Source organism: Triticum aestivum, chromosome 4B, assembly GCF_018294505.1.
Source record: "Triticum aestivum cultivar Chinese Spring chromosome 4B, IWGSC CS RefSeq v2.1, whole genome shotgun sequence".
Taxonomy (NCBI): Eukaryota; Viridiplantae; Streptophyta; class Magnoliopsida; order Poales; family Poaceae; genus Triticum; species Triticum aestivum.
The window spans coordinates 105,434,112-105,459,366 of record NC_057804.1 but is presented as its reverse complement, the minus strand read 5'-3'; the positions used below and the strand labels follow the sequence as shown (position 1 = coordinate 105,459,366).

Sequence of the window (25,255 nt, the reverse complement as noted above, 5' to 3'; positions counted from 1 at the left end):
CGCTTTATTGTTGATTTAACAAAGAGCCCATATTACCTTGTCTTCTCCTTTGAATAAAATATTTGCAGATTCCAGCTTAGTCCATGACACACTTGCACTATTAATATTTTCACATCATTTGGTCGTGCAAGTGAAAGGAAATAATGACGATGATTTGATGAAGTGATTGCGGTGAAGGAAAGCTGGAATGAACTCTTCTTATTTTATGTTTTTGTAAATATGTTTAACTCAGTCGTTCTTGATTCAACATACTATGAGTAAACATGTTTGTAATGACAATTAGAGATTATAGTTTCTCATGCCATGCTTAAATAGCTAGGAGTGGATAATGATTTATCTTGAGTGTCAATATGCACTAAAATGGTTGTGATGTAGTACGATAGTATGGTATCCTCTGAACAATTCAAGTGGCTTGACTTGGCACATGTTCACACATGTAGTTGATTCAAAACCAACATAAACTCCATGATATTTATGTTCATGGTATTTATATCCTACTGGTGCTCATATTCAATGTTAATTATTCTCAATGCATGATTATGACTGTTGTTGCTCTCTAGTTGGTATCTTCTCAATCTATTTGCTAGCCTTCGCTTGTACTAAGAGGGAATGCTGCTTGTGCATCCAAATCCTTAAATCCAAAGTTGTTCCTGATGAGTCCACTATATCTACCTATATGCGGTATTACTCTGTCATTCCAAGTAAATTTGCATGTGCCACCTCTAATCATTCAAATAAGCATCTATTTTTTGTGCCCGTACCGCTCATGGAGCGACAGGGGGGCGGTCAGTATCTTCCATGCTAAGCGGGTTATTCTCACGATGGGGGTTTATTCACTTGTCATTGCACGAGAGAGGCAAGTAATTGGGATGACCAGTCCTATAATCAAAATAAAGAACATATAATAAAACAAACTCCCTCGGAAAGTTGATTGTATGGAGGGCACCCATGAATTCGGCTAGCCATGGCTTGTATTTGTATGGTTGAGGGGGTGTAAACTTTACCTTTCCGCTTGGGAACCATCGATAATGTGTTTAACATGGAAGATACTTAAAATCCTCGATCGTGACGTTGACAGGAAAAGCACACCTCCCAAAATGTATTCATCTCTGTTTTAAGCTTCAAGCTCTAGCACCTCTGTTAATCCCTACTTCCCTCTGTGAAGGGCCTATCTATTTACTTTTATGTCATTTACTTTTATTGTTGAGTCGTCATCTTCTCACTTTAAGCACCAGTCCTGAGAGCGATATTGTCAATCTTATGCATTGTGTCTAGTTAATGTGGGACGTGACCATGACTGGATCTCTTCTACCATAAATTACCATGTTTAGTTGCTTCTTGAACCTCATAGGTGCTATGCATTTATGTTTTGCGGTCCCAGAAAAGGCTAGCGACATACCATGTTATCATATTATATCATGATTATTTTAACAAATTGTTGGCACTCGAGATATCTTATTATTGCTCGCTAGTTGGTTATGTTATTGTCATGAGTAAATGTGAGACCTAAGTGTTAACATTCATATGGTTAGTTCATAATCTTTGCTAAAACTTGAACACTAGTTAAGTAAATATACAACAACGAGAAACATAAGAGTTTGTAAATGTTTTTGTTTATCACTTTCAGTTTGTCAACTGAATTGCTTGAGGACAAGCAATGAGTTAAGCTTGGGGGACTTGATATGTCTCAAACATATATACTTTTCCAAACACTTTTGCTCTTATTTTGGACTCTAATTTGCATGATTTGAATGGAACTAACCTGGACTAACATTATTTTCAGCAGAATTGCCATGGTATTATTTTGTGCAGAAATAAAAGTTCTCAGATTGAGCTAAAAATTTATGGAGATTATTTCCAGATTTTATAAAAAATATTGTCGAAGAGAACTACTGGAGGGGGGAACCCTAGAGCCACAAGCTCAGGGGGAACCCATCCACACCCCCCCAAGGCGCGCCCTGTGAGCTTGTGGGCCCCTCGACCCTCTGGTTTCCCTAATTCCAACTCCATAAATACTATTTCGTGAAGAAAAATCAGAGAGAAAGTTTCATCACATTATGATACGGAGCCGCCGCCACCTCCTATTCTTCATCGGGAGGGCTGATCCTGGAATCCTTTTGGGTTCCGGAGAGGGGGATTCAACCATCGTCATCATCAACCATCCTCCATCAACAACTCCAAGATGCTCATCGCCGGGAGTGAGTAATTCCTTCGTAGGCTTCCTAGACAGTGATGGAGTTGGTTGAGATTTGTCATGTAATCGAGTCAATTTGTTAGGGCTTGATCCCTAGTATCCACTATGTTCTAAGATTGATACTGCTATGACTTTGTTATGCTTAATTGATGCGACCCCGTCTTCGGAGAAGAGGGAGTACAAGGGGAAGTTCGATCTTCATGGCGTATGATCGATAAACAGATGGGGATAACTAGCTGCAAGCAGCCAAAAATGGAAAATAAGAGATTATGACCCGACGAGGAGGAGGCTCACCGAAACTTGCAATCCGAACATTCACCGATCCACAACCCGCAATACTACCCCACACAACCACTCTCAAGTCGTGGAGCACGGGATAGGTGCAATTCGCAAGGGAAACTATGAACTCTAATCCACACAACACGGTCTAGTCGTGGATCACAAATTAGGAGCAATTTCTCAAGGAATCACGAGAATAAGGGTAACAAGAGCTCTCCAATCTCAGGAGGAGTCTATGTCTTTGTTCTTTGATAGAAATAGCAAAAGCCCCCAATGAAGGGAAGAGCTAGCCTATTTATAATCGGGAAAACCCCCCTGGATAGGTGTGAAAGAGAAATAGCTTCTGGAACCAGCTTAGGTGTGAAAGTGAACCAGCTTTGTTTGACTAAATGGCTTCAAGACTTAATGAGGTAGCTTCTGGAAATCTCTTGTCGGAGGTGGTTGGCAGTTCCCGACCAAACATTGTTCACTGGAGTCGAACAATGTTTCCTTCAGTAGCAAACCTGAGTTCTGGAAACCTTTCGCAAGTTGGGATATCCAAACTCGTGCAAAACATTGTTTCGTCAGAATCGGAACAATGTTTCTTCAGCAGACAACTCATTTCTTCATGAACTCCTAACTTTGTTTCTTTGCCATAAAACATTGTTTTGCACGGATTGATATGTGTTTGGCCTTCTTCGATATTGCACCTGAGTTCAACCAACAACAAAGGAGGTGAAGGCACAACCATGTTTTCAAGGTCAAATGATAAACTTAAGTTAGTGTTCACCTGATCATGTATTTGCATTGTGCGACTTCTTGTGACTGGACCGCTGATAATTGTTGGTGTGGTATCCATGGTCGAGATGTCCTCATCATTAATGCTTGTCACTAGGGGCCGAGTACCATGATTTCAGATCTGAACCCTCTATGTTATGATGGATATAGTTTAGTTCTTTATCCTATCTTGCAAGTTGTGCGCAACTATTACGTGTTATGATCCAAATACCCCAAGGTGACAATAATTGGAATTTGTTTTGGTGATTATCGTAGTATGAGGAGTTCATGTATTCACTAAGTGCTAATGCTTTGTTCCAGTTCTCTATTAAAAGGAGGCATTAATATCCCTTAGATTTTCCTATGGACCCCACTGCCATGGAAGGGTACAACAAAAGATGTCATGCAAGTTCTTATTATAAGCATGTATGACTATACGGAATACGTGACAATATTACATTGATGAATTGGAGCTATTATGTATCACTCTAGGTTGTAACTACTATATGATGAATATCATCCAACATGAATATCCATCGCTGATCCAATGCCTACGCTTTTCTTATATTGATCTTTGCTAAGTTCCTGTTGTTGTTGCTGTTACAATCATCACAAACTGCTACTGTTGATGTTCCTGTTACTATTTCTATAGCTACCTCTACTATCAAAACTAAACTATTGTGCTACTAAACACTTTGTTGCAGAAATATAATTTGCCAGGTGTGGTTGAATTGAAAACTCAATTGCTAGGACTCACAAATATTCTTTGGCTCCCTTTTGTCGAATCAATAAATTTGGGTGAAATATTACCCTTGAAGACTGTCGTGATCCCCTATACTTGTGGGTTATCAGGGAGCGACCCCTTTTTATCTAAGTTGCAAGTTCACCTTGGATACGCAACCGGGAGGGAGGGCGACCCTCTCCCAGTTGTAAGTCCGTCAACTGGGGGTTGTCTTAATTACAAACCCACCATTGAGAAGCAACTGGACCCCACCCATTTTTTTCTCAGATGCAACTCCACTCTTGACACACAACCGAGGGTGTGGGCAGCCCCTTTTTGACTCAGGTGCAAGTCCACTCTCAATACGCAATTAGGGGTGACGAATTTTTACCACAGTGTCAAATCCATCCTTGACATGCAATGTTTTATCCTAGTTGCAACTTGTCACGCCCAATATGCGACCCTATCCAAAAGGAACTCGAAGGTCCCACCAAGGATAGACCCGCATATTGAAATGCTTTTGCAAGGTGGATATCATTACATCAACATTACATAATAGATGGGGATACATACATAAGGCATACAATGCCACATGAATACAACATCACAATACATAAGAGCATCATCCGACTACGGATGAAACACAAACAGAAACTCAAACGACATCCACCCTGCTAGCCCAGGCTGCCGACCTGGAACCTATCCCTGATCGAAGAAGAAGCAGAAGAAGAACTCAACGCAAGCAAGCATCGCTCTCGCGTCATGATCATCGCATAAACCTGTACCTGCAACTGTTGTTGTAGTAATCTGTGAGCCACGAGGACTCAGCAATCCCATTACCATGGGTATCAAGACTAGCAAAGCTTAAAGGGAAAGGAAGGGGTAAAGTGGTGAGGCTGCAGCAGCGACTAAGCAAGATATGGTGGCTAACATACGCAAATAAGAGCGAGAAGAGAGCAAAAGGAACGGTCGTGAAGCTAGCAATGATCAAGAAGTGATCCTGAACTCCTACTTACGTCAAACATAACCCAGAAACCGTGTTCACTTCCCGGACTCTGTCGAGGAGAGACCATCACGGCTACACACGCGGTTGATGCGTTTTAATTCGGATCTGGTGTCAAGTTATCTACAACCGGACATTAACAAATTCCCATATGCCTATAACCGCAGGCACGGCTTTCGAAAGATTATACCCTGCAGGGGTGTCCCAACTTAGCCCATGACAAGCTCTCGCGATCAACGAAGGAATAGACCTTCTCCCAGGAAGACCCGATCAGACTCGGAATCCCGGTTTACAAGACATTTCGACAATGGTAAAACAAGACCAGCAAAGCCTCCCGCTGTGCCGACAAATCCCGATAGGAGCTGCACATATCTCATTCTCAGGGCACACCGGATGGGTCAGCCTACGAGTAAAACCAGACCTCGAGTTGCCCCGAGGTGGCCCCGCAGTCTGCCTGGTTCGGACCAACACTTAGACAAGCACTGGCCCGGGGGGGCTAAAATAAAGATGACCCTCGGGTTGGCCGACCCAAGGGAAAGGGATAGGTGGTGGTGAGGCAAATGGTAAAACCAAGGTTGGGCCTTGCTGGAGGAGTTTTATTCAAATCGAACTGTCAAGGGGGTCCCATAAATCACCCGACCGCGTAAGGAACGCAAAATCCGGGAACATAACACCGGTATGACGGAAACTAGGGCGGCAAGAGTGGAACAAAACACTAGGCAAAAGGCCGAGTCTTCCACCCTTTACCAAGTATATAGATGCATTAATAATATAGGAGATATTGTGATATCCCAACCAAAATCCTGTCCACCATGGAGCAATCTTCAACTTCACCTGCAACTAGCAACGCTATAAGAGGGTCTGAGCAAAGCGATAACATAGCCAAACAACGGTTTGCATAGGAAAGGTGTCAAAGGTTAGAGGTTCATGGCAATATGGGAGGCTTGAATAAACAGGTGATAGGTAACGCAGCAAAGTGATAGAACGAAGCAACTAGCATAGCAATGATAGTAGTGAGATCCAGGGTAGCGGTCATCTTGCCTGAAATCCCGCAAGGAAGAAGAACGAGTCCATAAAGAAGACGAACGGATGAAGCCGAACCAACCGTAGATGAACGAATCCTCACGATCGCAACAAAACAGGAACTATCGAAAAGAAGCACACAACATAGTAAACACACCACACATATACAAGACATGATGCACAACAAGCATGATGCATGACAAATCTAGATGAAGCTACTCATGGCAAGAGATAATGCAAACAAGAGCAACACATCAAGGCAAGTTTAAATGAGGCCGGGAACTACATATAACAATTCCGGTAAATCCTCATATCCATATTTCGAAATTGGTCCAGATCTGAATAAACCTTATGTTCAAGTTGTTAAACATCAAGTTAAGATGCACAAAGATGATCTACACGAGATTCTAGTCAAGTTACATATAAAGTTCATTTAGTTCGGAGCTACGGCCTAGAAGATATGAGCAAAACAAGTTAAACATGGCATTGATGCAAAATGCACCCAAACATCAAGCAAACACACCAAAACATGGATGCAACATGATAATATGAAACTACATGCAAAATCAAGCAAGCTTCATATAGAGCACACTCAAAACGGAGCAACGGTTCAATACACACACATGAAACAAGTTTAAAGGACAAGCTGTCCAAAACAGCAACTAGGCATATTGCAAGCACCAAAACAATAAGCTACAGCACCTCAACAAGAAAACAAAAAGCATGGGCATGATGTACAGGTAGAGCATAACAAAACATGAACACTGATCTATCTCCAGAAATCACTAGAACATGCTCAAACACACATGGTAAGATTGCAAGTTATAACAATTTCAGACTTTGCAGAAAATAACATCATGATGCAATGTTTAGAGCTATCAAACAACATGTTACAGGAACTTATCATGGCAAACAAAGGCATGGCATGAATCTACTAAATGCATAGATCAAAAGTCCTTTACTGACCATAAGCCAAAAAGGTTCAGAAAATATGATGGCACCCACGTAAACATAGCAAGTTATATTACAGATTCAAACATGGCAGAAACAGAATTATGAAGGCATGTTGATGAGCTTGTGCAACTCACTACAGAGCATTACATGGCATGACAAGGCACCCAACAGTAAGAAGACATGTTTGTGAAGCTAAGAATGGCAATAGCAAGTCCATAGGGTGCATAGAACACTAGGAAAACACATGACAACAAGTGAACTTAATGTTAACAGGCTGACAGCAATATTATGAAGCAACTTTGGAGCAAGATATGAACAATCTACAGCAAGCTATAAATTCTAACAGGGGCATGGATGGATAGGGAATAACATGTAGAACAAAACATGTTTATAGAATATCTCCAGATTATGCATAGAACGATTAGTAGCAACATGTTTATATAGCATCACGAAATAACAGATTCAGTCTAGCAAAACAGCAACATCAAGTACACTACTTAACAAGCTCGATTCACTCACCACAAGTCATTGCATGACAAGATAAGCATAGCATCATCAAGAAGACATGTTTATGTAACCAACCAAGGCAAGAACAAGTCCATAGCATGCAAGGATCAACTATAGCAACCTTGGCCAAATTGAATAACATGTAAACAATCTGCCAGGAAACATTTTGAAGCAAAAGTAGAGCACGAAAATGACATGCTATACTACTCCATAATTGCAACAAAGGGCATGAATGGATAAACAATAACCACATGTTCAAAACACCCTTACTGAAGTATCTCAAAATATGCATGGATCTCTCTGTAGCATCATGTTTACATGGCATCAAAATAACAGCAGAACAGGGACTAAAATTAGCAACATCATGATGCCTAGTTTGAATGCTTGTGCTAGTCACCACATTGATCACAAAAATACATGGTAAGCACCTCTGTAAAGAAGACATGGCATAGTTCAAAACACATGTAGACATCAACCTCATTGGATGCACACATCAATCATGGCAAAAATGACAAAAGAGCTCGTTCTTATAACAGACAGCAAATAACATCATGAAGCACTCTTACAACGACGTTTCAAGCATCAAGATGACCTCAAATGAATATGATTCAATGGAACGAAATGATGTACTCGTTGAGATGAACAATTTGACATATTACACGCACAAAACGAAGCTACGGATGCAGAGATACGGCATGATGAACAAGGCATGAAAATTACTGCAGATTCGGGGACTTCGCAGTTTTTCAGAACGGAAAAAAAATAGAGCGAGCGTTATATAGCAATATGTCGCCTGGGCGGGGAATAGGGGTATCTCACCACGGGCTTCGGCCCAGAGAGGAAGGAGAGGCAGGCCGGGGCTGGGCCGAGGAGATGGGCCAGCAGGGGGGCGCGGCCCACGTGCAGAGGCATGGCTGCGCATGTGCCCGCACGCACACAGTGTCGGGGAAAGTCACGCCGGCGGCGGCGGCTGATGGCGATGCCGGCGAGGTCGCGGGGACGCCGGGGAAGAACCGGATCGGGCGGTGCAGGCCAGATCCAGGCGGCGGGGACGAAGACGGCGGCTCTCCGGCGAGGGCTCCCGCGGCAGGAGGCCGTGGCCGGCGTGGGGCGCCTCGGCGGCGCGCCAGTGGCGACGGAGGCGCGGAGGCGCGCGAGGCAGTGCTGGGGAGGCCCGGGAGGCGCGGCGGGGCGCGGGGCGGCGCGCCCACGGCGGCGGCGGCCGGCGGCGACGGACGGTGAACTCCGGTGAGCGGTGGCCGGAGCAGAAGGGTGCACCAGCGAGGGCTGCGGCCACCGGCGCGGTCGGGTGCGGGCGGCGGAGATCCAGGCCGAGCGGGCGGACGGCGGCGGCGGCGCGGGCTCGCGCGGGCCCGATCCGGGCCCCGCGGGCCGCGGCGGTGGTGGGAGGAGAGAGAGGGTGAGGTGGCGGCGCGCGGTTGAAGGAGAGCGGCGGCGGGGTGACGTGGCGGCACCGGATTGGCCGGGACGACATGGAGGCTGGACATGTCCGGCGGGGTTGGACATGTCCGGCGCGCGAGGGGAGCGGGGCTAGGGTTTCGTCTGCGATTTGATCCGCGAATTTCGGGGGGAGGGGCTTATTTATAGGTAGAGGGAGCTAGGAGAGTCCAAATGAGGAGCGGTTTTCGGCCACGCGATCGTGATCTAACGACCGAGAGCATGGATGGGAGTTAGATGGGTTTTAGGCCACTTTAAAAGGGGTGTTGGGCTGCAAAGAGAGAGGGGCTTTACGGTTACCCGGTTAACCGTTGGAGTATCAAACGACCTCCAAATGGCACGAAACTTGACAGGCGGTCTACCGGTGCTATACCAAGGCCGCTTGACAAGCCTCAGTCCATTCCGAGAACGTTTAACACCCGCTCTCAACAGGAGACAAAAGGGGGAACGCCGGAGGACATAGGAGCGCCGAATTGCAAAACGGACAACGGGAAAATGCTCGGATGCATGAGACGAACACGTATGCAAAATGAAATGCACATGATGACATGATAAAATGCAACACGCAAGCAAATGACATGGCAATAATGACGAATAACTGGCGGACACCTGGCGCATCGGATCGGAGCGTTACACAACTCCAGCCTCGATACACAACTGAGGGCCCAACACATTTTTGTCCTGGTTGCAAGTCTATCGTCAACACGCAACTGGACCAGGCCCATTTTTGTAGCTGTTGCAAATCCACTCTCGACATGCAACTAGGATGGCAGCGACCCTTTTTTTCTCAGTTACAACTCCACCCTAGATATGCAACTGGGGGTCCGACCCATTTTTGTCCTAAGTGCAAATCCATACTTCAAACGCAATTGGCCATGACCCATTTTTGTCCCATTTGCAAATCCACCCTTGACACGCAACTAGGCCTTGACCAATTGTTTCCTAGATTTAAGTCCATCCTCAACACGCAACTGGGTGTACCTTTTTGTTCTAGTTGCAACTCCATCCTCGATATGCAACTGAAGGCCATACCCATTTTTGTTTGAATTGCAAGTCCATCCTCAACACACAACTAGACCGGACTCATTTTTGTCCTAGTTGCAAGTCCACACTCGACATGCAACTAGGGTGTGGGGAAATCCCGTTTTTCTTAGTTGCAACTTCACCCACGATATGCAACTGGGGGCCCAATCCATTTTTGTCCCAGTTGCAAGTCAATTCTCAACGCCCGAACCCATTTTTGTCCCAGTTGCAAGTTCACCATCGACACGCAACTGGGGGCCCGGTCCATTGTTTCCCAGTTGCATGTCAATCCTCGACGCGCAATTGGCCCTCGCCCATTTTGTCCTAGTTGCAAGTCCACCCTCGACATGCAACTCGGGGTAGGGGTGATCCCTTTTTGTCCCAATTGCAAGTGCACCCTTGATACACAACTGGTGGGCCCGGCAAATTTTTGTCCCAGTTACAAGTCCATCCTCTTTGTTTTATGTTTTCCTTTTTATTTTTTATTTTTTCATTTTTGCCTTTAAAACTCCTGATTTTTTTATGGCAGCATGACCATCACCGAACATGCAACTACAAGTGTTTCCCTCACCCTGCAACTGCATGTGTCGCCCCCGCCCCAAACTGCGTGTCTTCAACATAAGTGCAACCAAGCATGTCTTTAACATTTTCTAAATACATCATTATAATTTTTACATGTTTTCATAATACTCTTTCCAAATACACGTTGTGCAATTTCTACATATATCTGGATTTTTTTTATACATGTTGATTTAAAAAGAACAAATAATTTTTTTTCAACATATGTTTTGAACATCTTTTCCATTATGTGTTAAACATTTTTTTCAAATAAATATTGAAATTTTTCTTGAATAATACTCCCTCCGTTCCTAAATATTTATTTTTTTAGAGATTTCAAATGGATTACCACATACGATGTATATAGACATGTTTTAGAGTGTAAATTCACTCATTTTCCTCCGTATGTAGTCACTTGTTGAAATCTCTAGAAAGACAAATATTTAGGAACGGAGGGAGTACAAAACATTTTTTATACTACATCATTTTTTTTACATTTATATAAACATTTTTTAAAATGTCACAAACATATTTTTTTTGTAAATGTCACATACAATTTTGTGAATGGTTGGAAACATTCCTTTTGAATTATGCAAACATTTTTTACGTTGTATAATATTTTTTCTAAAAGTTCACATATATCTTTTGAAATGTGTGAGCATGTTTTAAATGTCACAAATTGTTTTTGGGTGTTATCAACATTTGTTTAAAATACACTAGCAAACAATTTACACTGTCTTAAAAAAATTCAAATCCATGGTGAACTTTTTTAAACCATGTGGACACTTTTCTAAAAGTTACATGAACATATTTTTTAATGTTTTCATGTATCTCTAAACTATACATGAATATACGGTTTATACAAGAAAACAACATTCTTGTGAAGAAAAAGGATGAGCCATCGAACGGGAAAAAGAAAAAAAATGAACGGAGGATAGCCTACGGGGAAGGAATGAAGCTAGCACCTAAACTGAACGAAGCTAGGTAAACTAAACTGAACGGAGGCCCAAGACATTTAGCTTCCGCCTCGCTGCAAGCCCTGAACAACCTGAGAAAAAAAAAGGAAAAGAAAAAACTTCAACTTAGATGTAATTTATGTCACCTCCGAACAAAAAAGTTATGTCACATTTTGGATGTGTCTTAGTAGGACAACAAAAAAAATGTGTCTCGGTCACATCATACATATATGCCATTGCAACCCAAGGCATTAGCCTGCCATGAACAACAAGAGTCTTATAGCGAATTTATCTGTGGTTAGATGGTTAGATGGACACTGGTATTCCAAGTCCATTAGGGTTCGAGTTTCGATGCTCGTATTTATCCTGAATTTATGTCAGGATTTATGACAATGCGTGTTCAGTGAGAGACGTTTCCGTCGACTACGCTGTCGTTTATAGGAATGAGTGTATGCGTGTATACATAAACGGTTGCGTCTGTATTATAATGTTAAAAAAAAACTACAGCCGTTTCGGTACCTTTTCTTTCGATCCCCATTTCCAGCCAAAAGAGCGGAAACGTACGCCCGGGCGGCACCGAATATAGCGTCCTCTAGACAAAGTCCCTTTAATGGAGATATAGCGTCTGCTTCTGAGTGTGCATCCAGCGAAGCACGTACGTTTTCGCACTGCATGCAAACGGCCACGCGGCGCATCCCATGGCTGCACCGCCCAGACGTGGCACCCCCCTCTCCCTCCACGATGCATCCCATGACTCACATATATGTGTGTGCACACTGGAGCGCTCCATTCTCAGATCGATCAATTACGGTCGAGGAACCGAGCACACGCTATGGCCAAGGTAAACGAGAGAACGCTCGCCAAACCTTCTCTCCCGTCCAGGTGATTTATCTTCAGCTCATCGTACGTGATTCTCAAGGTATTTTTCTCGTTCCGATGTGGCAGACGCGGGCGAAGAAGGCGGCGGCGGCCGGTGATGCCCGGAGCACTGGGAAGGAAGGGGACAAGGCGCCGGTGAAGGGAGGCAGCGATGCGCCGGCGAACGGGGTGGTGGTAAGCGTGCCAGTCCACTGCGATGGCTGCGCCAGGAAGCTGCGCCGGTCTCTGCTGCGCCTCGATGGTACGTAACATGAAAGTGGATGCACATCCGGAATTCGTTTTGGAATTAGCTAATTTGTATGTATAGGTGTTTCAAAACTAAGTTCTTGGTGGGATAAATTAAGGGGTTGAGGAGGTGATCGTGGATCACTCGACCGACACGGTGGTGGTAACTGGCCAGAAGGCGATGGAGAACCCGATCATGGTGGTCGAGGCGGTCAAGAGGAAGACCGGGAAGAAGGCGGTGCTGCTGAGCCCATCGCCGGAGAAGCTGCCACCGCCGGTGAAAAGTGAGGATACCAAGAAACACGGTGCCGGGGCGCCAGACATGAAAAAGGATGTAGCGGAGTTCGACATGGTATTTACTGAGCCAATTTCTTGCTGCTAGTTGCTGTTAATATCCTACTTAGTTCACTACTACCATTTTGTTTTGTTTTTTTACATTTACATTCTGGCGTTTTTTTAACCACCTTTTTGTGATATTGATCATTATTGGGACCAGGAAATGGTTGTAGTGCTCAAGATAGAATTGCACTGTGAAGATTGCAGTGAGGAGATGAAGAAGAGGATAGTCAAGATAAAAGGTATCGATGCACTCCGTATGTTAATAGTACAATTGCTAACTACTCGAATACGTCGACTTCCTTGCTTAGTTTGTTGCGGTATTTACACGGTATGGTTGCAAACTGTTGATCAGGAGTGGAGGAGGCCGTGCCGCACATCAAATCTTCACAGCTGATGGTGAAAGGGATGGTCGAGCCAGCGACCCTAGTAGGGTTCATCCACAAGTGCACGGGGAGGAAGGCTGCCATCATCAGAGCTGAGCCACTGCATGAGGATACGCCAGCAGCAGCCATGGATGGGGATGCGCCTGCAGCGGATGCCAATGCCAAGAAGCAAGAACCATCTGATAATCTGGAAAACAAAAATGAACTAGGGGTAGAAGAAGAGACCAAAGAAGCCGTGAACAGAGAAGAAGAGACTGAAACGGAGAAGCCAGGCAAAGGGGATGGAGATGGGGTTGAGAAGGAGACGGTTGTAGAGGAAAACCAGACGAAGGACCACCTATTCAAACTGCCTGCGCCGGCTTCACTTGTTGCGGTGGCGCCGGAGGCTGAGAAGATGGCCGTGAACGGCCACTACCAGTACAACTACCACCCAGCAGCCTACGCTTACGCATACCCGCACTATGCTTATCAGCAATACCACCAATACCCATATGCTGGTAATCCAGCAACGTATTATGGGCCGTATCCGCAGCACTATCCGCCACAGACTTTCGGCGATCAGAGCCCAGATGCATGCACCATCATGTAATGTTATGAACCGTGTGTAACTAGGTTCCATGGTAACCATAAGCCACCGTACATGGAATAAAGAGACCCATCATGTAGTGAACTGTGTGCACCTTCCATGTCACAAGTCTTCATATATATGTTGAATAAAGCATCTGGTTACTGCAATGTATAAATAAAATAACGGCTTTCTAGATGCGTCCTAAATGTCCTATGCCATTGATATCCTTTTGAAGAAAGATATAATGGGAATTACTCTACTCTACCGACATCATGGAGCCCAGGTGATTGGCGCCAGCCTTTGCCACATACGTGGATACAGCATTTCGCTTTGCTGAGTGCCGGTTTGTTTGCCGAGTGCAAAATGTCATGTAACCGAGTGTAAAAATAAAGGATGTCAATAACTGTCACATGTGTGGCAGAAAAAAAGACGCATCACACGTCTCTAATGCAAATAGATTGCCACGTCATCACATGCATGCATGCGAGAATCTTTTTAAATTTTCAGTTTTTAAAATATTTTATCTCTTAAATAAAAAATTCGATTGAAGATTCGTTTTCATCATTAAATCTCTCTCGACGAGATGTTTAAAATTAGATCTTATATCGATATATTTCGGTAAAAAAATTGTTAAAAGTTGCCATGTCTATTGCACATTAATTGTCATGATATTTACACTGAAGTTGTCATGATATGTTTCAACTATTTTTTTTTACATTTAAAAGTAAATTTTAACATATTATAAAACGGAGAATTAAGAAATTAGACTTGCCATGCACTATAAACTAAAATTATCATGATACATGTACTTAAAATTGTCATGGTTCAATAAAAAAATATTTTCATGATCAAAGTATTAGAATTGCCATCATCAAAAAATAAAATTGCCATGATCTACAAACTAAAATCGCCACATGGCAACTTTAGTTTAAGCACTATGGCAACTATAGTGTAAATATCATGGCAACTTTTGGGGAAAAAAATTCGTCGAAACATATCAACATGAGGTCTAGTTTTGTAGATCTCGTCGAGAAGGATTTAATGATGAAAACGAATTTTTAGTTCGCTTTTTTATTTAGGAGATAAAATATTTTTAAACCAAAAACCAAAAAAAATCTGCTGACATCAACTATTCATACGTGACAAAATGAGTGATGATGAAGGCATGTGAGCGATCTGCAAACATCCGCATATGTGGGTGTTAGTTTTTCTGAAAATAAAAGACGTTCGACAATGGCCTGAAACTCCGCAAAGAAAAGCTTTGCCGAGTGCCAGCCGCATAGCATCCCTGCTACGTGACACTCGCAAACACTTTCCCCTTTTTTCCTTCTTTTGTTTTTTATTTGTGTATTATCTTTTTATTTTATATTTATGTTTTTTTCCTTTTGTACATATTTTTTTCTTTTTTTAGTTTCCCCTCTCTATTTCCTTTTATAGTCATTTAGTATGTTTTCTAGGCATTTGGTGAATATAAATAAATTTTGAATTGCAATGTAAAATATGGCAGAATTGGGTTGAAAAATTGTAGGAGTATGTGTGTTCTTAAGTCTATGTTAAAGACTTATCCAACAAAAGAAAAGAAAGGAACTTTAAACATCTAGTTGCCAAAACTCGACCCCAACTTGGAGTTTATTGATTTTTAGTTCTAAAAAAATGCAAACAAAATAAAGAAAACATGAAACTAGTATGTTGTGGTAAATTTTGAGAAGATTTCACAAATGTTGTGATGTATACAACTTAGAAACCACACTATCTTCGAGGAAGAATCGTGATTTTGAGACGCAATGGGTTAGTTTAACGCGACGCGGCGGCAGCTTTATCGGTTTGCCTTGCAATTTTTTGTACACTCAACACGCACCGTTAACTTTTTTATGTAAAAAATTATCATTTTTGGAGGTCCGTTTGCTATATCAGGTCATTTGGTGCATTTCAAAGTATTTAATATATTTGTTTCTTTTGTTTATGTTTAGGTCTTATCTTAGAAAAGAAAAAAGATCTAGACATTCGGCTGCAAAGACTCGACCTCGAACATTGAGTTTATTGGATTTTTAGTTTCAAAAAATACAAACAAAGTCCAAAAAACATGAAACTTAGCGTGGTGTCCTTAGAGCATCTCCAATAGATGGTCTAAATGCAAAAGTAACTAACTTTTTGACCATCTAAGGCCAAAAACGTAGCTCCAATAAACAGTTCATATGTAAAAAAAATTGGACCGCGGCCTCCTCGTGATGTAAAATGTAACACCTCGCGGTGCAAATATACATCACGAGATACATCTGGTCCAAAACCAGCCACCGCCCGCGAACGCCCAACCGCCACTTCATTTCCTTTCCCGCCCGCCCGATTGGGACCTCCCGCCCCGCCGCCCCCACAACCCGCCGCCGCCCCGCCGCACACCGCCCGCATCAGATCCAGCCCTGCCCCGCCGCCCGCCGTTGTTTCCACGCCGCCCCGCCGCCCGCCCGCCGCGGATCCGGCCCGCCTCGTGCGTCGCCGCCCCGTCCACCGTCATAGCTCCGCCCGGCCCTGGCCCGCCCGCTGTAGCTCCGACCCGCCTCGTGCGTCGCCGCCTCTTCCGTCCGCCGCCCCTCAGCTCCGCCCCGCCCGGCGCCGTCCGCCACCGCCCCGCAGCTCTGCCCCGCCCGGCTCCGTTCGCCACCCCTCCACAACCCCGCCCCGCTCCGTCCGCCGCCCCTTAGCTCCGCCCCGCCTCGGCTCCGTCCGCCACCACTCCGACCGGACGCCGCCGCCGCTCCACCGCTCTCACCGCTCTCCGATGGCACCGAAGAAGACGCCGAAGGGCAAGTCCGGCTTCTTCGGCGTGAGGCAGAAGCCCTCCGGTAACTAGGGAGTGGAGTTCTCCGATGCCGGGAGGCGTTGGTGGATTGGCACGTACCCCTCCGCCCACGAGGCCGCGCGTGCCTATGATGTGGCGGTGTAACGTGCCGGGAGGCCTCGGGAGCACCTCAACTTCCCAGAGATCGAGAGTCGGGTGGAAGCGGAGATGCTTGTGAAGAAAATATGCCATAGAGGCAATAATAAAGTTAATTATTTATTTCCTTATTTCATGATAAATGTTTATTATTCATGCTAGAATTGTATTAACCGGAAACATAATACATGTGTGAATATATAGACAAACGTAGTGTCACTAGTATGCCTCTACTTGACTAGCTCATTGATCAAAGATGGTTGAGTTTCCTAGCCATAGACATGAGTTGTCATTTGATTAACGGGATCACATAATTAGGAGAATGATGTGATTGACTTGACCCATTCCATTAGCTTAGCACTTGATTGTTTAGTATGTTGTTATTGCTTTCTTCATGACTTATACATGTTCCTATGACTATGAGATTATGCAACTCCCATTTACCGGAGGAACACTTTGTGTGCTACCAAACGTCACAACGTAACTGGGTGATTATAAAGGTGCTCTACAGGTGTCTCCGAAGGTACTTATTGAGTTGGCGTATTTTGAGATTAAGATTTGTCACTCCGATTGTCGGAGAGGTATCTCTGGGCCCTCTCGGTAATGCACATCACTATAAGCCTTGCAAGCAATGTGACTAATGAGTTAGTTGCGGGATGATGCATTACGGAACGAGTAAAGAGACTTGCCGGTAACGAGATTGCGCTAGGTATTGAGATACCGATGATCGAATCTCGAGCAAATAACATACCGATGACAAAGGGAACAACGTATGTTGTTATGCGGTTTGACCGATAAAGATCTTCGTAGAATATGTGGGAGCCAATATGAGCATCCAGGTTCCGCTATTGGTTATTGATCGGAGATGTGTCTCGGTCATGTCTACATAGTTCTCGAACCCGTAGGGTCCGCACACTTAACGTTCGGTGACGATTCATATTATGAATTATGTGTTTTGATATACCGAAGGTAGTTCGGAGTCCCGGATGAGATCAGGGACATGATGAGGAGTCTCGAAATGGTCGAGACGTAAAGATCGATATATTGGACGACTATATTCGGACATCAGAAAGGTTCCGAGTGATTCGGGTATTTTTTGGAGTACCAGAGAGTTACGAGAATTCGCCGGGGAGTATATGGGCCTTATTGGGTTTTAGGGGAAAGAGAGAGGGGAGGCTGCGCCCCCCCCCCCCTCCAAGGCCTAGTCCAAATTGGACTAGGGGAAGGGGTTGCGCCTCCTCCTTCCTTCTCTTCTCTTTTCCCTTTCCTTGATTCCTACTCCTACTACTTGGAAGGGGGAATCCTACTCTCGGTGGGAATAGGACTCCTCCAGGGCGCGCCACAGGAGGGCCGGCCCTCCCCCCTCCTCCACTCTTTTATATACAGGGGCAGGGGGGCACCTCTAGACACAACAATTGATCATTGATCTCTTAGCCGTGTGCGGTGCCCCCCTTCACCATATTCCACCTCGGTAATATTGTAGTGGTGCTTAGGCGAAGCCCTGCGTCGGTAGCATCATCAACACCATCATCACGTCGTCGTGCTGACGGAACTCTCATGCAAAGCTCTGCTGGATCGGAGTTCGTGGGACGTCATCGAGCTGAACGTGTGCTGAACTCGGAGGTGTCGTACGTTCTGTACTTGGATCGGTCGGATCGTGAAGATGTACAACTACATCAACCGCGTTGTGCTAACGCTTCCGCTTTCGGTCTACGAGGGTACGTGGACAACACTCTCCCCTCTCGTTGCTATGCATCACCATGATCTTGCGTGTGCGTAGGAAATTTTTTAAAATTACTACGTTCCCCAACAGCTTGTGCCGCAGGGCATCAAGATGAAGGAGATCACGATGAAGAAGAAGCCGTCGGTTGTCGTCAATGCTGGCGAGACCGACGAGGAGGTGATGGCGAGGTTTGCTCGGGAGCATCCGGAGTACGTCCAAGCCGAGCTGGAGCACTACTGGAAGCGTGAGGCGGAGCAGAAGAAGGAGTACGAGGCCGGTCCCTCGACGGTGATCCCCATCGAGTCCTCTTCCGAGGAGGACTGGTGAAAGTGCAATCATGCCCTTAATCATATTTTGATGTTGATGACAACACATATGCTCGGGACTAATCATGTTTGTCAAGTATATCTCAGGATTATGTTCCAAAGACCGTGTGCATGGATCATGACTAGGGACAAAAAGCATATAACTCAAGAATGGAGATACAAGATGTTGACTTCATTTATGGTTTGTTCTTGAGTATAGGGATCCCGCACTATTAAGAGGGGATCGATGGGTCTAGTGAAAAAACTTGCTCAAAAGATACTATTTCTATACCTTGCCTTCGGACGTCCCGTGTTCTACGGATGTCCGGTCCTTCTTGATTGCCCGGACGTCCGGCCACTTCCGGACGTCCGGCGTTCCACAACAGAAGCATTTTTACGGATGTCCGGAACTCTCCGGACGTCCGACACTTTCACAACAGAAGCATTTTTACGGACGTCCGGACCCTCCGGTCGTCCGTGCTCCGGATGTCCGACCCAGCTCGGACGTCCGTATCCTGTACACTGGATTGTGGGTCACACTTTTCACAACGGCCGGTCGTCCGATGACTGTCGGACGTCCGGACCTATTTGTGCCTCCGGACGTCCGACGTTCTCCGGACGTCCGGCCCATCCTGTACCCCAAACGGTCACTTTTACTCACCACCTATATATATACCTTTCCTTCCATGGGATAAGGTTGACCATTCACTTTGAGCCTCTCAAGAACACTCCTCACTCTCTCTCTCATTCATCCACACTAAATCCTAGATTCCCAAGTGTTCTAGGAGCATTTGAGAGAAGTTCTCCAATCAAGTGATAGATCCACTCCTTCCCCTTCTTTGCACCAAAGGAATTCGTGACTTGAGCAAGTTTTGAGCTTTTCCCATCGTTCTTGTTACTCTTGGAGGTTGGAGACTCCTAGGCGGTAGGAGTCATTCGGAGAGGAATCGAACTTTGTGATTACCCTCGGAAAAGTTTGTGAGGGTTTGGAGACCACCCCAAGGTCTACCACTAGTGGTTGAGAAACGCCTCCGTGGTGTTGTCTCAAAGGGAGAATAGGGTGAGCCTTCGTGGCGTAGGTGTGCCTTCGTGGTAACATCCACCCCTCTAACGGTGACTAGCTTCCCTCCAAGGAAGTGAACATCGGCATACATCCTCGTCTCCCGGAGTTGCGGTTATTCCTAACCCTAACTCTCTACTTGTGGTTACTTGTCTCGTTACACTTACGTACATTATATTGTGCCTGCCTACTTACGTGTTTGTGTTGTTTGCTTAGTACTTTGTGCTCATGTGCAATTGTTAGGCTCATATTCATATTCCGCATTATTGCCTAAAATTGCCAAGTAACAATTAAAATTTGTAATTGTACCTATTCACCCCCCCCCTCTAGGTCCATCTCGATCCTTTCAATTGGTATCAGAGCCTCGTGCTCTATTCTTGTGGCTTAACCGCCCTAGAGCGAGATGAACCCAGATGGGACTCCCCTGGTTGTAGATCCTAAGGATAAAGGCGAGGTTTCCTCTGAAGTCAAGTCCTTTACGTCTCAGGATCTAGAACGGGCCCTTGCTAAGCAAAAAGAGGAGCATGATGCTTCTCTTGAGGCGTTGGTCCAACTGAGATTAGCCACGTTGTCCGCGGTGCTTGCACCACACTCAAGTGGTGTGGGTTCGAGGCCAGCCGTGCCTACATCATCACTTGGTCAACAACCTCCTAGCAATGAACACGCCAGTGTTCCTTGGCTTTATGCAAGACCTCAGGTTGAGAAACCAAGATATAATCCTCAAGGCAAACCTCCTTTACTTTCTGCTACTTCCGATTTTGCTTTGTGGAAAGTTGCTATGCAGGATCATCTTCGACATGGAAACGATGAGATGCTGGAGATTATAGAGTATGGCTACCATGTGGTTGATCCAAAGAACCCCACACCAAGAGAAATATATGACAAGAACCTCAATGACACGGCAATCATGTGTATAAGGAGAGGTATGGATGAAAAGCAAAGGAGACCGTTCATACACATCAGAAGTGCCAAGGAACTATGGGAAAGTATTATACGATCCAGGACTGGCACTTCTACCCTCTGGAGTGCTCAATATGAAATTGCCAAGGGGCAATTGCAAAACTTTTGTATGGAAAAAGGTGAAACACCCAATCAACTCCTTGAGCGTCTCATGACTCTCACTGCGGATATTGAGTCATGTGAGTGTGACAAGACACAAGATGGATTCAATATGACTAAGAGGTTTCTTGTGGATAAGTTGCTTCATGCTCTTGCTCCATATCATCATCAAATGGTGTGGGACATAAGATAACACCATACCTTCAAGGAAATGACTACAGATGACATCATATCCACCTTCCAACTATTTGAAGAGTCAAAGGCCAATGCCACAAAACACCTTGCCATGCATGGTTCTCCATCATCAAAGATCAATCTTGCATTGAAGGCCAAGCAAGTATGTGAAGATGAGCAAAGTGAAGAAGAAGAAGATGATGATGATGATGAAGATGGTAATGAGATTGAATCCGACGAGGGCCCTTCGTATGAAGACATGGTTCTTTTTGTCAAGAAGTTTAGCGCCGGAAAATGCAAGGGAAGATTTCAAAAGAAGAAAGTAAGAAAATGCTACAACTGTGAAGAAACCAATCACTTCTCCAACGAGTGCCCTTATGAGAAGAGAGAAGATAAACCAAGGTTTCCCAAGACCTTTCCCAAGAAGAAGTTGCCAAATCCTTTGAACTCCAAGCTCAAGAAGAGAGATGGAATGGCAATGGTTGCTCAAGAAGAATCTGATCCGGATGATGTTAGTGGTGTTGCCGGAGTTGCTCAAGACTCTCAAAACACGTTGAGGTTAGTAAACAAGAGTGGTGACGTGGTCACCTACAACTACATGAAAGATTACAAGGGCAACGCTCACAAGTGCCTAATGGCAAAGGCCATGGTTGAAGAAGGAGAGGACCAAAGCTCTTCTGACAAGGTCAAGGTAACTCCACGATCAAATCCTCCTCTTTTCACACCTTCTACTCCTAGTGATGAGTATCTTGATGCGGAGGATAGCTATGAGGATGATGATCTAGATGATCCTATGACTGCTAAACTTAATAAGTTCATGTGCTCCCTCAAAGGAAAGAAACTCACTATGTTTCGTATGCTTATGGAGATGGTGAGTAAGCACACCATCACCATTAAGGAACTCGAAACCCTCGTCACCGAGGAAAAGGAAAAGTGTGAAATCCTTGAGCGGAAAGTCCAATATGAGGAAGCACGAAATGATGAACTATGCTTAAAAATTGGTGCAAATATTGATGTTCACACAAATGATCTTGCCTCCTTGAAAAAGGCTATTGACTCTTGCGAAGAGTTAATGAATGATAAAAGTAAGCTTGTGAAGTCTCATGCTTCTCTATCTAAGGATTGTGAGCTTCTATCCGTGTCTCTCAAGACTAAGGAAGGAGAGCTCACCGTTCTTAGAAAGAGTTTTGAGACGCTCAAACTTACTTATCTTGAAACTTTAGCCAAGGCTTACTCTTCCCCTATTATAAATGTTGATGCTTGTGCTACTAACTCTAGTAGTGATCTAGCATCTATTCTTGAGGAAAATCGTTTTCTCAAGGCTCAAATTGAGAAAGGTCTCATGACATGTGCTCAAGGGCAAAAGAACCTTGATGAGATTTTGAGCCAACACAATGAGGTGTTTGCCAAAGAGGGACTTGGGTTTGACCCGAGCACAAGCAAGAAGAAGACGTCCTCCCAAAAGTGCACAACTCCTCTAAACGAAACATTTGTAAGAGAAGGGCACAAGGAGAAAGGTAAGGTTGTGAGTGGGAAGGCCACAAGGGGCATGCCCACTCTCAACAAGCCTAAAGAGTTCATGCCTCCTTCCTATGTACTTCGTAAGACTAAGGATGGAGAAGTTTTTGCAAAAATTTGTTGGTCCTCGAAATGCATTCCGGTTCTATGCTATTTGGGTCCCTAAGACCCTTGTAACTAACTTGAGAGGTCCCATTGCAAAATGGGTGCCTCTAACCAAGTCCTAATTGTGTGTAGGTAAGCTTCTCCGGTGGAGTGAAATGGGTGATTGATAGTGGATGTACAAATCATATGACCGGAGATAGCAAATTGCTCTACGATTTCATGGAAGCTATTCAACCATTCATGAGCATTATGTTTGGTGGAGGTTCAAAAGGACAGGTACTCGGGTTGGGCAAGGTGGCTATCACAAACGACATGTCTCTTGCAAATGTTATGCTTGTCCAATCCCTTAAATACCATTTGCTTTCTGTTCGCCAATTGGCTTCTGTTGGTTATGATACACTTTTTGGACTAACGGATGTGAAAGTCTTTAAGAGAGATACTCTCGAAGTGGCTTTTGTTGGAGAGTTGGATGGCAACCTTTACACGGTTGATTTCTCGAAAGAGAGCACATTCCATGCAACTTGTCTAATGGCCAAGGCTGACAAGGGGTGGCTATGGCATCGCCGGCTAGCCCATGTCGGCATGAGAAATCTTCTAAGATCTCTTAAAGGGGAATCACATCCTTGGACTAACCAATGTCTCTTTTGAGAAAGATCGTGTGTGTAGTGCATGCATAGCCGGGAAGCAACATCAATCAAAGCACCCACCCAAGAACATAGTATCTACTTCAAGGCCCCTAGAGCTCCTTCATGTGGATCTTTTTGGGCCTCCTTCATGGGATAGTCTTGGTGGGAAAAAGTATGGGCTTGTCATTGTTGATGATTACTCAAGATATACATGGGTGTTCTTCCTCAAGTCCAAGGACGAAACGAAGATCACCTTCATTGATTTTGCCAAGCAAGCCCAACGCAAGTTTGACAAAGAAATCCGGGCAATAAGAAGTGACAATGGCTCTGAGTTCAAGAACTATACTTTGGAAGAATTTCTTAGTGATGAAGGGATTGAGCATCAATATTCAGCTCCATACACTCCTCAGCAAAATGGTGTAGCCGAACGGAAGAACCGTACACTTGTAGAGATGGCAAGGTCCATGTTGGATGAATACAAGTCACCACATAGTTTTTGGGCCGAAGCTGTCAATACCGCATGCCATGCATCAAACCGGCTCTTCCTCCGCACTATATTGGAAAAGACTCCATATGAGCTGCTAACTGGAAACAAGCCAAATGTCAAGTACTTTCGTGTATTTGGGTGCAAATGTTTCATTCTCAACAAAAGGGAACGGTTAGGAAAATTTCAATCCAAAACAATTGAGGGTATATTTGTTGGTTATGGATCAAACTCTCACGCCTATAGAGTCTACAACAAATCCAATTGATGTGTTGTAGAAACTTGTGACGTGGTGTTTGATGAATTTAATGGCTCCCATGGGGAGCAAGTTGATCTAAGTGATGTAGGTGAAGAAGATTCTTCTCAAGACATTCTGACCATGGGTGTTGGTGCACTTCTTCCTATGGAACAAGAACCTCATGATGATGAAGAAGAAGATGGAGGTGTCACACATCATCAAACAACTTCAACATCCATACCACCACAAGCTCCTATTGTTCAACCAATACCCTTAGCCCAAGTTGAAGGGGATGATCAAGTCTCTCTTAATGATAATCATCAAGAACAAGATCATCATCAAGAGCAAGAACAAGAAAGTCCAATCATTGATGATGAACCACAACAAATGCAACATGAAAAAGAAGATCTTCCTCCACATGTGAATGATCCATATGTTGAAGATGTGGATGATGGACATGAAGTTGAACCTCATGAAACCCTCACCTCCATCATGCCTCGAGTGGTCGGATGTGTTGATGTTGACAAAATCCTCACTGGCATCTCGGAAGGTAGAGTCACTCGTAAACATTTGACAAACTTTTGTGCTCACTTCTCGTTTGTGTCTAGTATTTAGCCACTCAAGGTACAAGAGGCATTGATGGACAACGATTGGCTTGTTGCTATGCAAGAAGAGTTGAACAGTTTTGAACGCAACCAAGTGTGGTCATTAGTCAAGAGGCCATCTACCGAGCACAATGTCATTGGAACAAAATGGATTTTCAAGAACAAGCAAGATGAAAATGGTGTAATCATCCGCAACAAGGCAAGGTTAGTGGCACAAGGGTACTCACAAGTTGAAGGTTTGGACTTTGGTGAGACCTTTGCCCCCGTTGCCCGTCTTGAATCCATTCGCATCTTACTTGCTTATGCCGCTTTCAATGGTTTTACATTACATCAAATGGATGTGAAGAGTGCTTTCCTTAACGGTCCTCTACAAGAAGAAGTATATGTGTCACAACCACCCGGGTTCGTTGATCCCTTTCACAAAGACTATGTGTATAAACTTCATAAGGCTTTGTATGGCCTCAAACAAGCACCTCGTGCTTGGTATGATCATCTGAAGAAGTTTTTACTCGATGATGGTTTTGTGAGAGGGGTGATCGATCCCACTCTTTTTACTAAGAGGGACAAGGGTGATTTGATCCTATGCCAAATCTATGTAGA

General features: G+C 44.5%; 1 protein-coding gene across 1 annotated transcript; it reads left to right on the top strand.

Moving 5' to 3' along the window:
- Window positions 1–12,226: 12,226 nt before the first annotated feature.
- Window positions 12,227–14,023, top strand: LOC123094567 (heavy metal-associated isoprenylated plant protein 7). Its single transcript, XM_044516541.1, has 5 exons — window positions 12,227–12,273; window positions 12,378–12,552; window positions 12,656–12,888; window positions 13,033–13,114; window positions 13,228–14,023. Exons 1-5 carry the CDS (start codon window positions 12,265–12,267, stop codon window positions 13,845–13,847), a joined length of 1,119 nt encoding a protein of 372 aa, XP_044372476.1. The 5' UTR covers window positions 12,227–12,264; the 3' UTR covers window positions 13,848–14,023.
- Window positions 14,024–25,255: the final 11,232 nt, after the last annotated feature.